The 17,527-nt window shown below is 55.1% G+C and overlaps 1 protein-coding gene across 1 annotated transcript in view; it reads left to right on the forward strand.

Moving 5' to 3' along the window:
* Positions 1-17,527, forward strand: part of LOC308357898 (Fanconi anemia group A protein-like) — a 45,376-nt gene that overhangs the window by 25,381 nt on the left and 2,468 nt on the right. The window contains exons 14-28 of the mRNA XM_080827776.1: positions 171-307; positions 751-821; positions 1,219-1,315; positions 1,392-1,579; positions 3,035-3,131; positions 4,714-4,890; positions 6,281-6,354; positions 8,167-8,295; positions 11,591-11,675; positions 13,069-13,235; positions 13,769-13,874; positions 14,927-14,986; positions 15,142-15,246; positions 15,999-16,111; positions 16,916-17,054. Coding sequence (XP_080683902.1) covers positions 171-307; positions 751-821; positions 1,219-1,315; positions 1,392-1,579; positions 3,035-3,131; positions 4,714-4,890; positions 6,281-6,354; positions 8,167-8,295; positions 11,591-11,675; positions 13,069-13,235; positions 13,769-13,874; positions 14,927-14,986; positions 15,142-15,246; positions 15,999-16,111; positions 16,916-17,054 — 1,745 coding nt within the window. The remainder of the gene's footprint in view (positions 1-170; positions 308-750; positions 822-1,218; positions 1,316-1,391; positions 1,580-3,034; positions 3,132-4,713; positions 4,891-6,280; positions 6,355-8,166; positions 8,296-11,590; positions 11,676-13,068; positions 13,236-13,768; positions 13,875-14,926; positions 14,987-15,141; positions 15,247-15,998; positions 16,112-16,915; positions 17,055-17,527) is intronic.

Below are 17,527 nucleotides of genomic sequence, written 5' to 3' on the forward strand. Positions count from 1 at the left end.
TGGCCCCGCTCTGTCGCCTCTCGTGCCCGTCTTCGTCTCCGCACTGCTGCCCGCCACGCGGGCTTCCTGGGGGACGTGCGCCCAGGACGGGCAGAGCCGGCCCGGGTGCGGGCCCGGTCGGGCGTCCGCGGCTGTCTGGCTCCTCTCACCGCCGCCTTCTTCGTCCGCAGTTCTTTCTGCTCACCTGGCACTGGTCTCCGAGCGGCTCAGCTCCGTCCTGGGCCCGGGCGAGGAGGACAGCAGCCTGGGGCTCCCACGGGTCCAGCTCAGCCTCCGGGCTCCACACCTGGAGCAGCGGGAACAGGAGGTGAGTGCGGGGTGCGGGCGCTGGGCCGTCGGGTGGGCCGAGCTGCGCGCTCGGGGCCGGGAAACAAGACGGGGGAGCCGGGCCTGCTCTGCCGGGGGTCAGCCCATCCCCGCCTCTTCGTGTACAGACTCCTTCGAGATGTCTGCGGAATACGCAGCAGATGGTGTTTGCGGCCCCAAAGCCTAGAACTCTTGACTCTCTGGGCCCGTAGAGACAAGGTGTGCGGACCCCGTTCCCTGTTGCACCGTCTCAGGGCCGGGACCATGGGCCACCTACGCTGCCATCTGTCGGGATTCGGGAATGGGGTTCGGCCGCCAGTCAGCGTGAGCATTTCCTCCGCAGATGTGCACCTGCTTTGCCGTGTCCAAGGCGTCAGCAGTCTGTCGGGCTCCGGCTCTCTCCAGGACTCTGTCCCTCAGTGACCGTCTCTCTGTCTCTGTCAGGTCGCGGACCTCCTGTTGACATCTTTCTGTCAGAACCTGATGGTGGCCTCCAGCTTCACACCAGCAGACAGGTAGAGGCTGGTGCTTTTCCCGGGGTGGTATGGGGCTGCGCGCAGCGGCCGGGGGCTGAGAGCGGGTCTCCCCGGTGCAGTGAGCTTCTCCCTGTCTTCCGTGATGAGGACGAGGAGCATGGCTTTCCATCCCTCGTCTGGCTCTCACCCTGGGTCCTGCCTTCTGCCTTCTGTCCTGGTTGCGGGGTCCCAGGTGGGGTGGCCGGGCCGTGCTGACTTTGCTTGGGTGGTGACAGGGCGGAGGGTGAGCAGCACTGCAGGGGAGCCCGCTGTTTGGGGAACAGCCCGATTCTTTCTCGGGCCTCCTGTGTGTGACGGCTCACGCAGCGGGACTCCGTGGGAGGGCCGTGCAGGGCCGGGACTGGCCGGACTGCTGGTCTCGCGGCTGTCTCTGCAGGCAGGGTCCCTGGGCTGCGCGCTTCGTGACAACCGTGTGCGGACGCAGGCTCCTCCCTGTCATGCTCACCCGGCTCTGCCAGCTGCTCCGTCATCAGGTAGGGCCGCTGCCTCCGTCTGTCTGGGATGTGGGCTCTGCCCTCCTTCCTGGAGAAACACCATCTTCCGTTTCAGGGCCCGAGCCTGAATGCCTCCCACGTGCTGGGCTTGGCTGCCCTGGTCGTGCACCTGAGCGAGTCCGGGTCTGCGCTCCCAGACGTGCACGTGGCCGTTCCTGCCCCCGCCGAGAGCCTCCCTGTCCCAGAGTTCTTCGGTAGCCTCCTGCCGTTGGGAACCGCGGAGACCTCACTCTTCTGCCTCAAGTGAGCTGCTCCTCCCGCCCCTCCGCTCCCTAACCCTGACCGCCTCTCCGCTCTCCAGAGAGTAGCGCATTCTCATCAGATAAAACTGGCCAGAACAGACACACTCCGTAGATAATCACCCTTTAACGTTTAGTACGTCTTTCCAGAGTCTTATATTGTATTTCTGCGTGTGTGTATTTCTTTGTTTACAAACATGAGGTCATGTTTGTAAACTGCCTTTTAAGACATCGATAGACTGTAGATACCCTTCCGTGTTGTGAAGCCATCTTTGGGTCGAGGCGAGCATTACTGGGTTTTGTCGTGGGGGTGCCTGGCGTCCAGTTGGACCCATCCTTCTGGCTGGGTTGCTGGGCTTCCCTGTGGCAAGTAGTTATTTCCTTGGGGTGAGTTCCTGCACCTGGAGTTGTCCAGTCCAAAGAAGTTCACCCGGAAGGGTTTTGAGACCCGTCACTCTAGAAGTTTGTGCTAGTGCATACCTCCGCGGTTCCTTCAAATGCCCCCGTGGGCCAGACGCATTCCAGGACCTGGGGTGGAACCGCATCCCCGCGCTTCTGTGTGGGGCGGTAGGTGCTGGGGAGGGGTGGGCTGGCGAAGGTGAGAGCGGCTGCCCGCCCCCGCCCTGGGAGGGCAGGGACGGGTCCCCAGCTGCTGAGGACGGGGCCCTGGGAAGCTGGACTTGGCCCCAGGGTGAGTAGATGGAGGGTCAGGGAAGGAGCCAGGAAGCTCCGGTGAGGGTTGCTTGCTGGGCCTGGGACTGCGGTTCCTGGACAGAACTGACAAAAGACATGAGGAATTAGAGCGGGGAGAGGCCTGCGCTGTAATGGCTGCCCTGAGCCCTCCACGGCGGGAGGCAGAGCCGTCTGCCTCTGAGGGGCTTTGGGCAACACGGAGAGTCCCCACCAGCCGTCATTCGTGAAGGTGCCCTGGTCCCCCTTCCTTCCTCAGCACCCTCCTCCCTTCCCCTCGGCCCCGGGGTCAGTCTCTTGTCATCGGGCTCTTCCTCCACCACTGGGTAACCCAGCACAGGCAGGCAAAGTCTCCACCAAAGGCCGAGTTTAAAATTGGGCTTCCGCCTGGTTCTGCAGACTTCCTGCAGGAAGGAACAGTGACCGGGCGAGTGGAAACCCTTTCAGACGACGGGTCAGCAGCACCGTCAGCCCCATCTGACTTGATGGCTTTTGTCCCGCCATGACTCTTTACATGCGGTAAAAGCAAGCCTGTACTTGAACAGTCTGACCGTTGCTGTGTTTTCTGGGTCTGTACCTTCGGCGTAGACAGAGCTCAGACCCACAGGTGTAATGGGGCCCGGCCTGGCCCGGAACTGAGACCAAGACGGCCCCTTGGGACATCTGGTTTAGAGTGCGGTCAGTTCAGTTTTGTGAAATTCACACTCACTGTTCTGTTTCCTTATTTCGCATGCAGCACATTTGTACATTTTATGTTTTCTATTTTCAGATTTTGTACAGCGGCAATTTCTTACTCTTTGTGTAAGTCTCCTTCTGCGTCGCAAGATACTTGGTACAGCTGCTTATCTCCAGCCCTCCTGAAAAAGGTAGGTCTGTCCACATCCTTTTCTGAATTCGGTGCAGCTCCGGGTTCGTGCAGGTTTCTAGTGAAGGCCCAGCTCTCTGCTCTCTCCCCGCCCTCTCTCTGCACAGTTGTGCTCTCTGTGCATCAGACTGTGTCCTGGGAGCCGCCTCCCCTGTCTGCTGGGGCTGAACACGGTCTTCCTCTGGCTCGCAGACTTAAGATGAAAGGGGCCAAGTAAGATGACAAAGACTACGAATGTCCCTCCTTTTTTTTTTTTTTTTTAAAGATGTATTTATTCATTTATTTGACAGACCGATATCACAAGTAGGCAGAGAGGCAGGCGGGGGCGGGGGGAAGTAGCCTCCCTGCCGAGCAGGGAGCCCGATGTGGGGCTCGATCCCAGGACCCTGAGACCATGACCTGAGCCGAAGGCAGAGGCTTCAACCCACTGAGCTCCCCAGGCGCCCCTGTCCCTCCTTTTTAAAAAAAGAAACAGACACTGATTTTTGTGAAATAGGTATACTAAAAGAAATATTCATGGAAGGTATCTTTGTATTTAAACAAGAGTTCTGATTTTCTCAAAAGACCTCCCTCATCTATTGAATGCTTGTTGTATTTATTACAAGACCAGAGAAACTTAGAGAATTTATTAATTCTAGAGGGAGGTGAGCACGGGGTGGGTGTGGCGGGGGTGCGGAGGGAGAGAGAGAATCTCAAGCAGAGTTTGCACTGAGCACATGGCCTGATGTGGGACTCGATCTCTAACCCTGAGGTCATGACCTGAGTCAAAATCAGGAGTTGGATGCTTAACTGACGGAACCACCCAGGCATCCCAGAAGCAGAGAAGTTTAAAGATGTGTACTAGAAACCTTCGGTGGCAAAAGTGAACTTGAAGTTAGAATGGAAACCAGCGTGACTCCTCTGGTGGAGTTTTAAGGAACATCTTATGAAGTTGAAACGCAGATCTCGGTTCCAGGCGTCATATTAGAATCTGCTGAGAAACCCTGGTCCTGCCCATGGGTTAAGTGGGGTCTGGGCACACTTGTGCTCCTGTCATTGGTGTTCAGGAATTTAGTCCCAGGTGCCTGCATTTTGAAGCCTGCAACAGAGATTAGGAGGTGGCCCAGACAAGGAAGTTCCTGGTCCCACCTTGTGTAATTCTGAGGGGTGTCCCTATCCCTCCCCTGGTCGCCTCGAGCAGCCTGTGGCTCAGTGAACATGAAGAAAAGTCTGATCTCCTAGTGGCAGACGTAAATGTATTCCCAGACAGTCTGGCGCTTCTCCGGTTGGCACCCTCTTTCAGTGGAAACACCAGTGCCAGCGGTGGGCTGGGGAGAGTGCCGTCAGCAGCTGTGGGGTCGCATCTGCCCCGCCATGTGGGGGACAGTTTAGAACCTGCAATTCTGCCTCCAGGTGTCGCGTCCCAGGAGACACACAGATGTGCGCCAACATTTACAGACAGGGCTTGTCACCGAAATTACATCCGTAGCTGAACACGGGGCCCAGAGCGCCCCGGGAGGCGTTGGCAAGGCCACTCCGGGTGTCCACAGGGTCTCCAAGCTGCCCTGCCGTGGGCACACAACCAGCTTATTGTGTCTCTTCAGTTCCAGTTCATTCTCTTCAGGCTGTTCCCAGAAGCCCGAGAACCCCCGTCTCAGGAGGACGCAGCCGGCCTTCCCTGGAGGCTCCTGTGCCTGCCGGCCGCGGACTGGCAGCGAGCCGCCCTCTGTCTGTGGAAACAGAGAACCTTCCAGGAACTGTTGAAGGAGAAAGAAGTTCATGTAGGTCCCACTGCCCTTTTCCTGCTTCTCACCTCATCCTAGCACACAGGGTTTTGCAGATAGATTTGGGGTGTCCTGAGGACATGGTGGGCCAGCCCGACGCCGAAGCAGCACAGAGACCGCTCTGAGGGAAAGCGCTGGGTATGACTGCCGAGTCACACGGCCTCGTAAGAAGTAAGACTGAAAGGTCATTTCTACTCTGCCCACTTCCTCTGGCACTGACGTTTTGCAGAAGGTCGTGAGGGCGACTAAACATCTACTTGGAGCATAGCTGCCAGGCTCCGATTTGGGCTGGGCCTGCTCTGACCGTGGTCACCGGGGGCCTCGCCTGCTCCAGCCAACAGGCCTATGTTTTTGGTCTGCTGCCCTTTCATAACCTTTCATTTATTCCTTGCGTGTTTGCTTATTTCGGTCTTTAGAGAAGAAACTCTCAGTTGTTTTATTGTATATTCAATTCTTTTACCGGAGCAGGTGTGACAGCGTCTGTTTAGCACAAGCAACGTGCTGGGAGCACTCACTGCCCGTGGGCAGCGTAGCCTGTGTCTCTGAGGGCCACCGCCCCTCTGCTCTCGGGTGATCGTGGATGTGGACATGTGCGTGTGTCCCTGAGTGGGGAACTACTCTGTATTGCCAGCTCTGGTCCTGACAGGGAGTGTGCTGTGCACGCATTTCAGGAGTGGTTTTTTTGTTTTTGTTTTTTAAGATTTTATTTATTTATTTGACAGAGGTCACAAGCAGGCAGAGAGGCAGGAGGGGCGGGGGGAAGCAGGCTCCCCGCCGAGCAGAGAGCCCGATGTAGGACTCGATCCCAGGACCCCGAGACCATGACCTGAGCTGAAGGCAGAGGCTTAACCCACTGAGCCCCCCAGGCGCCCCTGGAGGGTGCACTTTTACACACAGTGTGAGGTTTTGAGATTAGTCCACGTTCATGCGTGGAATCGTTGCAAGAACTTCAGAGTGACAGCGGTGCCACCGGGAGTGTTCGCAGCGCATCACAACATCAGGTTGTGCTGTGGTGACTTCGCCCCGCTCACGACTGCGGTCGTGGCGGTGGTGGTGTGCAGGAACTGAGCGCTGTGCGGATGTCGCAGGTTAACTGTTCAAACGCAGGCAGTGTGCTGGAGAATCCCATCTCTGAGTGCGCGTTTGAGCAGCTGTCGTGAGCCTCCCGTTCAGAGGTAAACGAAGCAATATCTGAGTTCCTCGTCAAGAGCCAGAGCCTCAGGCTGACCGCCAGAAGTGGCGAGAGGACAGAGACCAGCGGAGGCGCACAGCTGCCTTCGCGTGAGGCTCCCGGTCGTGCCTCGGGGACAGCAGACTGTCACCAAGCTGACCTGTGGTTTCTGTGTCCTGTCCGCACTGTGGTGGTCATGTCGTCCTCCTCTCTCAGTTAACTTACAGAGACTGGCTACGGCTGGAACTAGAGATTCAACCCGAGCTTGATTTTCTTTCGGATATGGAAAGGTAAGTGTTGAAAGGCATCTGCCTTGGGGCGCCGTGGGGGGCTCAGTCGATGAGACAGCTGACTGTTTATTTCAGCTCAGGTCATGACCTTGAGGTCCTGGGACCAAGCCGGGTCAGGCTGCCTGCTCAGTGGGGCGTCTGCTTCTCCCTCTGCCCTGCCCTCCCCACCACCATGTGCATGCATGTGCACTCGCAAATACATAAAATCTTTAAAAGGGGTTAGGGGATCTGCCTTTCAAAATGCTGTAAGATTTTCTGCATTATCTTAGAGTCGAAGTCTTCTCAGATCCTCAACGTTCAGTTTAACATAACTGACAAGCACAGTTTCATTCATTTGTTCCTTTAAGAAACATTTACTGAGTTCCTCCTGTTTGTCAGGTACTTCTAGAATGTTCTTGAACGTGGGGTGCTTTGTGATGAGACAGGCCTGCCCTTATGGCACCTTTATGCAGACAGGGGCACAAGGCAGTGCACTTCTGCCCTGACACCCTAGAGTGGGCACTCTTGCCAGCAGCTGCACACACGCGTACCCCAAGTGGGCCTGGGGTCAAGCAGGCAGACAGCTAAAATGGATCGGGATCCCAGACAGGGCTCTGAGAATGAGTCCCAGGGACGGCACGGCAGGGGCAGCAAATGTGCTTCCGCTAGGTGGGAAAGGAGCGGGGAAGGCTGAGCGGTGAGGAGCCGCAGTGGAGTCCTGGTTGTCTGGGGCCCTGCTGCCGGGGCTGGAGAGTGTTCTCAGCCGGCCAGCCTGCGTCTGCCTCGCGCGTGGGAGGAACACAATGGCCCGCAGAGGGCTGGCCGGGGCTGGCCGGGGCTGCCCGCAGCGCTGGCCCTGACCGTGTGGCAGGAGGAGCAGGTTAATCAAGGTCTGAGCTCCCGTGGGTCCCGGGGCCAACTCTGCAGCCCACAGGGAGGAGAAATGTGCTGTTCTGAGTGTGAGAGTGGGGTGCCGACAAGCCCCTGGGTGTGGGGGTCCTGCGGCCAGGGAGGGAAATGTGCTGGGGCTGTAGTGAGTTGGTGGGCACAGGAGCGCCCGGGGGCCAGCCAGGGGCAGGGTTCAGCGTGAGCCGCCCTGAGCCACTGTCCCTTTGTGGTCAGAGAAAGGTCACATGCAGGGGTTGCTGTCTCGTGGTGTCAGGTTCTAGGAGGAGCGAGTAGAGATAAAGTCAGAACCGTGTCAAGAACAATTGCTTTTCCCACAAGATGGAGGTCTGCTTGCTGCTCAGGTCTGTGCCCAGCCACCTGAGTGCTTTGTGCATGGGTTCGTCTGTCCTGGAGTCTCCCTCCCTTCCCTCTCCTCCTCTGTTTGGCTAGGAAAAGAAGCAACCCGTTGTCTAGTGTGAGGATCCATGGTAAGCATTTCCCACCCCCAGATCACTATGTTGGGGCTGTGCTTAGGCCTTTCCTTTTTTATTCTACAAGTAACACAAACACATTTCTCACCGGTTCCTTGCCCATTCGTGGGTCTGTGGAAACGTCTGTCTTGGGTTCGGCTCGTTCTGCAGAAGTGGACGGTCAGTGGTTCCCTGGCTGAGGCTCTCAGTCGGTGTATCCCCAGGACCTTTTCTGTGAGCTCCTGCACAGCCTGGTCCAGATCCGGACACCTGGGCTAGCGGACCCTGGGATAATGACCCCAGGGGGATGGCCCCTGAGGGGGTCTGGACTGTGGCCGGGGGCCTTCCTGTAGCCCCCGTCCCTCACGCCTAACCCCCTGGCATTGTCGGGCCCCGGCTCTGGGCTCGCTTTTCGGCCGCGGGAAGCTCTGGTTTGCAGCCTTCCTCCGCGCAGACCCTGTGTTTGCTGTCGCAGGTGGGACTTCCAGCAGTGGGCGATCCGTGAACACTTCCTCCCCGCGCCGTCTGCTGCGGGGGGCTGCGACGGGGAGCTGCGGACCGCGTGCTCGGTTCTTGTCGACGTGCTGATAGACTTCCGCCACAGGTGAGGGATGCTGATGCCGAAAAGCTCCGCACTTCTAATTCCGGTAGTTCTGAGAACGCGTGCGTTTTTCTCTCGGTCTACATTGTGTTCTACAAAGCACAGTTGAACATGTCCTGATGGTAAGTCCGAGTCTGTTTGAAGTGAAGGTGAGTTTTCCGAGTCCGTTTTCTCAGTGTGTAGATTTGCCAGCGGCAACGGCTTGTCTTTCCGCTGTCACCTGGCGCCTGCGTCACTAAGCGTAAGGGTTAGAATGAGGAGGCTAGCAGGGGGCGAGCGTCGCCACCTGCGGGGCGTGGGCCGGCTGCCACAGGGGCAGAGTTCCCTGGACCGTGCGGGCGGAGTTGGGCTCGCCCTCCTGCTGGGCTGGTCTCTATTAGTGTCTGTCCTCAGGGCGGTCAGTTCCACCTTCCGCATTTAGGCGGTGTAGCCTGTGAAATCGCAGAAAACGAATCTTGTTACCCTCTCAGAAACACAGTCCATGGGAATGACTACCGAAGACACAAGGAAGGACAAGGAAGGACAGTTGCCTGTATGTCTCCCCACAAGGATCTGTAAACACATCGCCTAGTTAGCAAAACGCTTACAAGTCACGTTACGTTGCGGTAGCGCTGGAAATTTCCTAGCGGTGCTTAGTGTCTGGGAGCAGCGCCTGCAGCACCAGGCAGACTCAAGTTGGGGCCGGTCCTCTTGTCCTCGTTTTTCTCTTAGGAGGGAGGAACGAGGACGTGTGCACAGTGAAAGCAGTGACTGTCTGTGCGTTCCTTCCGTGCCCCCAGCTCTGGAATCTGCTTTCTGTCACGCATTTGTCAGTCCTAGACATTCCACATAAAGGGAGGTCCTTTGTGTCTGGCTCACTCAGGATAATGTCTTCAAGGTTAGTCTACATTATGGCATGTATCTGAACTTTGTTTTGTTTTTTAATTACTGGACAGTATTCCACTGAAGGATGGACATTTGGTTTTCACTTACTACGAATCATTCTGTTACAAACATTTGTGTACAGACTTGTCTGTGGTCCTGTGTTTTCATTTTTCTTGGGCATATGCTTATGCATGGGATTGCTCAGTCATATCTTTTTTGTCCCTTTCAATTGGTATTTTTAAAAATTAATACATAATGTATTATTTGTTTCAGGGTCACAGGTCTGTGTTTGATCAGTCAGCTACGTCATATCTTAACCTTTTTTAGGAACTACCAGACTGTTTTCCAAAACTGTACCATTTTACATTCCCACCAACAGTATCAGAGGGTTCCAGCTTCTCCACATTATCACCGACATAGTTAATGTTATCTTTTGATAAGACCCGTTCTAATGGATATGCACTGGTATATTTCATTATGGTTTTTATTTGTTTTTCTCTGGTGGCTAATGATATTGAGCATCTTTTCGTTTGCTTGTTGAGTTTGTGTATCTTCTCTGAGACATGTCACATCCTTGCCCATTTTAAAAATGCTTCATGTGTTCTGGACCCCAGACCCTCATCCGATACGGGACACAGGTGTTTTCTCTCATTCTTGGAGTCATCTTTGCACTCCTCTTGGTGAGAGTCCTTCGATGCACAGAAGGGTTACATTTTAATGAAGTCCAGATTATTATTATTTTTTTTAAAGATTTTATTTATTTATTTGACAGATCACAAGTAGGCAGAAAGGCAGGCAGAGAGAGAAGGGAGGAAGCAGGCTCCCTGCTGAGCAGAGAGCCCGATGCGGGGCTCGATCCCAGGACCCTGGGACTGTGACCTGAGCCGAAGGCAGAGGCTTTAACCCACTGAGCCACCCAGGCGCCCCGAAGTCCAGATTATTTTTAGTTTTAGCTCTTATTGTAGGTCTTTGATCCATTTGATTTAATTTTTATGGAATAAGTTAAGGATCCACCGTTAGTCTTTTGCGTGTGGACATCCAGTTGTCCCAGCAGGTTTTGTTAAAGACACTGTCCTTCCCCATTCAGTGGTCTTGGCACCCTTGCTGAGAATCAGTTAACCACACCTATGAAAGTTTATCTCTGGACTCTCTATTGACTTTGGTGTATACGTCCTTTTTTTTTTTTTATAATTTTATTTATTTGTGATGTGTACATCTATTCTTATGCCAATATCACAATGTATTAATTACTATAGATTTGTAGAAAGCTTTAAATTGGGAAATGTGGATCTTCCAACTTCCTTTTTTTCCCCCCAAAGATTATTTTGGGGATTCTGGGTCCTTTGTAATTCCACACATGATCTTAGCCAAAAGGCCGAGAAGCGATCGTCCTTTGTAATTCCATCTGAATTTCCAGATCAGTTTGCCAGTTTCAACATAACCAGCTGGGATTCTGATAGGGATTACATTGTATCTGTACGTAATTATGGGTAGTTATTATCATTTTAACGACACTGATTCTTCCCTGTCCAGGAACATGGGATACCTTTCGATTTATTTACGTCTTCTATAATTTTCTCAACGTTTTAGAGTTTTCATCGTACAAGTCTTGCACCTCCTTGGTTAAATTTATCCTTAGTATTCTAACACCACTGTAGATGGAATTCTCTTAATTCCGTTCTTGGATTATTCATGGGTATAAAGAAATACAACTGATTTTTGTATATTGATCATCTGTCCTACAACTTTGTGAAATTGTTTATTTGCTTGAATAGTTTTTTATTGCAAATTCTTTAAGATGCTCTGCATACAAGGACAGGTCATCTGTGAATGGAGATGGTTTAACTTTTTCCAGTCTGGTTGCCTTTCATTTCCTTTTCTGGCTGAACTGTCCCAGCTAGAACTTCCAGTGGTATTGAATGTAAGCGATGAAAGAAAACTTTGTCTTACTTCTGATTTTAGGAAGAAAGCTCTCATCATTAAGAACAACACGAGTGGTGGCTTTTTCATAAATGGCCTTCATCAGGTTGAGGAAGTTCCTTTCTGCTGCTAGTTTGTTGAGTGTTTTTATCATGCAAGGGAATTGAATTTTGTCTAATGTTTTATCTGTGTCTATAGAGATGTTCACATGGTTTTTCTTTATTCTATTGATTTGTGTATTCTGTTGATAGGATTTCAGGGTGTTGAACCAACCTCCCATTCTTAGGATAAATCCCACTTGGTTATGGCACATAATTGTTTTTAGATGTCACTAGATTGGGGTTGCTAGCATTTTGTTGTAGGTTTGTTGTTTGTTGTTGATGACTGTGGGTGTCATGTGGTCCCCTGGGACCTCCTGGCCCTGTGACCACAGGCCTCTGGAGGTAGGAGGAGAAGTCAGAAAGCCCGTACATCAGGAGACCCTTAGAAGGATTTTATTGTGTTTTTGTTTCAGTTTGAGGAGTTACAACTGCTCAGAGAATTCTGATTTGGTTCTCGGTAGCTGCACAGGAAATCGAGATATTTTTTCCAGATTGCAGGTGAGTTAAAAGATGGAAACTCAGTGTGTTTCACTGCATCTGTCATCTGCTGTCATTTCACGGTCATCTGCTATTAAGATATTTATTATGAATGTCTTAAGGCAACCCAGCAGAATGAAAACTAACATCACACACATAACGGATCAGACCCAGAGTGACGGTGTGCTCGCTTCACCCGTGAATATCCCAAAAATACAGAAACAAAATCAGTGGTGGCAGTACCGTCTCCAGGCTTAGGAACATTTAAAATTTGAAAATAGAAGAGACTGAGAAGATACCAACTTTGGTAGTAAAGGGGTTGCTGTCCACCCCTAACTGCTCCATTTGAATGTCGGGCTCTGAGAAAGGACACGAAAGCCCCCCAGCAGGCGAAGGAGCAGCCGAGAGACTGCCCTTTCACGGGGTCACCCGGCACCGCCCCAGGCCGGGGGGTCTTTTCACCAGAGCACTTGTACATAGGAGGGTGTGGAAATGGGGCTCTCGTTTTGAAGTAAAAAGTGCAGTTTGCCTCAGGCCTGGGGCATGTCAGGACGATAAAAAGTTGGACCCAGAGATTAGGCTCTGGGATCAACGTGCAGACCACAGCCCCCTCCGCTCCCCGCGTCCACGGTGCGCCCCGGCCATCTACCTCTGGAAGTCCGTGTGTGGCTCCGTGTCGACAGGGCCCTGTGGTGGATTTCACACTTCCTGTGGGTGTTTCTGCTGCTCTTCAAGTGCCTGAATTGAGAAACTGGGAGGGACAGAAACCATGGAGCGGGTGGCCTGGACACTGGGAGATTTTACCTACAAATGAATAACACATCCCGCAGAGCAGAGATCCCAGCCCTGCAAGCTTTCGTCTTGACCTCTTATCCGCCACATCTGCCTGACGGGCCTGTGGGAGGAAGAGGGAGTGGGGAGGGGAAACGGAGCGTGTCATGGGGCTTAGGTCACACGTGGCAGGGACAGTGCTGCGACGTGGGCGCTTGGCTTATTTGGTCTCCGCATGTGGACGTGTGGCAACACTGCACACGCGTGTATGTCAGGTAGCGGGCATTGTACTGAGTGTGGTACTGAGCCTGGTGTGTACGCGCGACACCTGTGCGTTCACAGTAGACGAGCAAACGATAAACGGGAGGATGTTAGCCCTAGAGTCTGGTAAAAGTGTTCACTGTACTGTTCTTACTCTGTTTTTGCAAATTCGCAGTGATTTCCAAGTAAAAAGGCTCGCCCACTCCTTCCTAGCTCCTCTGGGGAGACCTCTCTCTCAGGCCCACTCAGCCCCATCTCACAGTCCTGACCGGGGCCGACAGCCCTGACAACTTTGTGCCTTCACATTTGGGCACAATCGCCGGGCGCCAGCGATGACAGCACGGGCGATGACAGCACGGGCGTTCTGGTCTCGGTTTTGCAGGAGATGACTGCCGACCTGGAGCAGGGCCCAGCGGCGTCCCGGAGCTGCTCCCCTTCGCAGGGGCACTTCCTTTTCCGAGTGTTCCGCACCCGGCTCCGGGCCCTGGCAGGCGGCTGGGATGTGGCCGCCCGCCTTCAGAGACAGCGGGAGCTACTTGTGTACAAATGGTAACACAGCGCACCGTATAGTCTGTCTTTACACTGAGTTTTCTTTTCTCTTGGTCATTTGTTTCTGTGCCCTATCCCCAGCCTGCAACAGCATTTTCTCACGGCTTCCCATGGAGAGAGCAGGGTCTGAAGCTTTGGATTAAAGCCTTCCCCTTAGACCCAGGAGCCGCTTTGAACGATGTAGCCCAAATAATGCGTATCAAAATAGGGAAAACCATGTGTGCTTACAGATACTCACTGTGGCTGTATTTATGAGCGGGAGATCACGTAATCCCCCAGTTCTCGGGCATGGCTTTGTTAAGACTATGGTGCCCCCTTTTACTTGGCTGTTGTGCCACTTAAGAATGGCTCTTGGGGCTAAGACGTGAATGCTGGCAGTGGACCCCGCAGGGCCCAGGTGCTCGGCACAGCCCCAGACGGGGGCTCTGGTTCCCGGAGCGAGTAGTCAGGGCTGTTACCGATCCGAGCCTGAGCTCTCAAGGAGTGAAGTCAATGGGCTGTGCCGTCACCGCTGACACATTCTTCCCTGCAAGGATCCTCCTCGGTCTGCCCCCATCCATTGTCGTCGGGAGCCCCCAGGCCAAACAGCCAGCCGCCCCTGACTGCACGGAGTTCTTCTGGTTGGCCAACTCTGAGCTGGTAGGTGCGGGCAAGCAACCTTGGGTTGCGGGGACGGGGGGGGCGATCTGGTTCTTGGAAGATTCGCGAATGTGGCTGCGGTCACTCGGAGCCAACTGCTTCAGTGTGTGCAGCCCACGTGGGACTGCCGCGGGAAAGAGTGGGGGTGCCGCTCTGGAAGCCGAGACGGTTGGGGCTGATGTGTGCCCAGCCCTCCTCCCACAGCTAGAGCCGGGGCCAGCGAGCCATGGAGACCGGCTTTGGCCCCCTTCCTCCGAAGCTTCAGCCCCTTTCTAGAGCTTTGTCGCAAGTCCGGCCGTCAAGGTCCGTAAAGTCCGTAAAGTCTCGCAGACCGGGCACCCCCGTTTCTTCCCAGTTTGGACATTTCGGGTACACAAAGGCCAGTGGTGCCGAAAGGACTGCCATTCCCACCAGTCGGCCCTGCTTCCTTCCGTTGTACGCTCTGTTCCCTGTCAGGTGCTCCAGGATCTTACCCTGAAAGACTAAAGCCTGCATGCGTCCAGTCAGGGTCCGTGAGGTCACCGGGAATAAGCACATTCTACATATTTCAGAACAACTTCCACTCCTGGAGATGTTTTCTAGTTTTTAAAAATGCACAGATGTAACTAAAAATTGAACTAAGGTTCCATTCAGTGACACAGAGCTTTAAAAGGTGACTCAGAAAGCAGGGGAGATGAGACTAGGTTTTCCTTAGGTCCTTGGCAAAGCAAGTTTCCCTTGAAGTTGTCACAGGAGGGCCCGTGAAGGCCCGCGGAACGGAGAAGCCGGAGGTGGGGAGGCAAGTTGTCATCCCAGCAACAGGGCCGGCGGGGAGTGTAGCACCGGCCTCCTGGCCTGTGCTGGGGCCGAAGCGGGCGGGCTGGGGCCAGCTCCACGGGGCTAGGCAGTGAGATGCTGAGATTCTGGGCCAGCCATGCAGGCGGACCCAAAGCCGGACCTCCGAGGTCAGCAGTGGCGCCATGAGCACAGCCAAAGCCTCTCCGCACACGCTGCCCCTGCCTCCACCGCCGGCCCCCCTGGGTGCTCTCTCACTGGCCTGTGCTCTTTTGCAGAGAAACTTCTGCTCTCACGGAAGTGCCCTGACCCACGACATCACCGTGCACTTCTTCAGGGTAATTCTGTTGCCCTCTGCGCCTCCCAGATGTCCCGCTGAGACCTCCTGGGCTGGATCCTCATAGCCAGTGGTGCTTTGAGGCCCCGGTGCCTTTCGGGGGGGGGGGGGGCGGCACGTGCAGACCACTGACTTCTGGCATGTTCTCTCCTGCAGGGGCTCTTCAGCGCTTGCTCACAAAGCAGAAACCCCGCCCTGACCGCAGACCTGATCCTGAGCGCATGCCAGACAGAGTGTCCCATAGTCCTGACCTCTGCTCTGGTAGGTACAGCCACCTTCTCGGGGTGTGCCCAGGGCTGGCTCAGGGACTGGGGGCCCAGGGTGGCACCCTGATTCTTGTCATTCAGGAGCAAATGCATGAGGAGAAATAGGGAGTCAAGCGGACCTACGGGCATGGAGGGTGACGGGCTTCCCTGCCCGCACCCGCTGGGAAAGCGTCGGGGTGTTGCTTGGCTCTGGTTCTGTGTTGGCTGAAGGTGAACCCTAATTCCCTGAGCTCCCCGACTTGGGCTCCGCCTGCTGTCTTGACAGACGGTCATCTCAAGACTTGAGAAGAGAGGTGGCCCAGTCCCCTGCCAGCCTGGCCCTCACGTGGGTGTGGGGTTCCTGGTGGGGGGGCGGGGCTCTTCGCTGGCTTTCCTGCAGTCCTGACACCACACAGCTCTCCTGGCAGCCTTGGCACTTGGGCTGCCACGCCCCGAGCGGTCCGGCTTCACACACAGTCTGGGGCTCACGTGGGTGGAATTCGATGCGGAAGTTACCGTGTGTGTACAGCACCAGCTCTCGGTGGGGACGTGGGCGTCCTCAGAGGAGGACGAGCAAGCTCACAGAACTGCCCTGAACCTGGGATGGAGCAATGGGGCCCTCCTGAGAGGCCGGAGGCACCGGGTGCCTGTGGGCTGTGCTGCCGGTGTCAGGCACATTTCCGCCGGTCACCCAGGTGTAGGGACTGAAAAGGGGTCCAAGCGGAGCCTCCCCGGATCTGCTGACCAGTGATCTTTGTCTTCTGGAAGTTGTGGTGGCCACGCCTGGAGCCTGACCTTCGCGGCCGGTGGAGGAGCTGCTTCCAGGGCCCGCTGCCCCGGGAGCTGCAGAGACTGGGGGAGGCCTGGCAGTTCGGCAGGAGGTGCGTGGCGCAGCGGCGGGAGGAAGCACAGACGTTCTTTAGGACCCGCTATAGGTTACCTCCACGAGCACCTCGGGCTGCTGGACAGAGGCCTTAGAGCAGGCTGGGCAGGAGCCACACGGAAGGGAAGGAACAGACCTGACCCAGCAGGCCCCTGTCCAGCTTTCCGCCCCACCTGCCTCTCTCCTCCTGGCTCCAGGCCTGGCAAGTGCCGGCATCACACGGATGTGCGAGAGGCGGGTCCCGGCCTGCCCGGCTGGCGGTCTCCGGCCCGGGATGGCTTGGGAGAGGGCTGTGGTCCCGTCTGGCCTCCTTCTATGGCTGTGTGCTGCAGCAGTGTCTAGAGCACTCGAACCCCCAGAAAACAAGAGACGCCCCATTCCCACATTATATGCCACTAATCTGGGGCCTGTTTTTAACCTGCTGGGGCACCTGCGCATCACACTGCGGTCACAGCAGGGGCTGAGGAGGACTGGACCCAGAAGCCAGGGGTCTGCGTGGTGGGCTCCAGGTTGAGAGTTCTATGACCCACACAACCCTGCAACGCTCGGGCAGTCAGGACCGTGTCCTGGTCAGGCCCTACCCACCCCCTCCTCATGGCCACAGCACAGACGCAGGTTAGGGCAACTGGGGACTGGACCGAGACAGCGGCCTCTAGGTCCCTACGCCGAGCCAGGGGTAGTTCTGCAGACTCTGAGCCCCGCGCCCCCTCCCCCCGCCCCACCTTGAAGGTAAGCAGGGCTGGTGGCTTTCTGCCGGGACATGGCTGTGAGGTGCCTGTGGTGACCCGTGTCTGTCTCCTAGCTGCCTCTCCGCCGGCTCTGCATGCCCCCCACCGGGCCCGGCCTGGCTCTCCGCTGCGGCGCTACACTTTGCAATCCAGCAAGCCGGCAAAAGCAGCATCAGGAGCGAGCGTGAGAAGCTGGACTGCCAGAGAGAGGAGGCAAGAAGCGAATTCTTTCACTTTCCCGGCAACTTTGTCTTTAATCAGTGCTGCAGTCAGCGCTCGTTCTCTGGGCTCATCTAATGAGCGGTGCTTTTCCAAGGACAGAAGTGTGGCATTCTTGTGACTTTATTAGGAAGTAAAATTTACCATATTTATAGATTTAGTCATCTTTGACTGTCAAGTTTACTGACAGAAAGAGTACCTTACATGTTACACTTCTGATTGCTTTTAGCTTATTTTTACCCTCCCCAGACCAAGGCAGTGGGACCTTCTTTGTTCCTATTCCCACAGCCTTAGCTCCCTCATCTCTCCCCGAACTAAACCATTTGTAAACTGGAAAGTCATCTGTCAGCTCAGGACACATAGGCCTGCCTGAGGTTTTTGGTAATTTACTTTAAAAAAATTGTCGGAAAGGAATTTCAGTGGCCTCAAGCCTCTGAGGCCTGTGTGTGCTCAAAGGGACTGGGGGA

The sequence above is a fragment of the Martes martes genome (genome assembly GCF_963455335.1).
Source record: "Martes martes genome assembly, chromosome: 17".
NCBI classification, from domain to species: Eukaryota; Metazoa; Chordata; class Mammalia; order Carnivora; family Mustelidae; genus Martes; species Martes martes.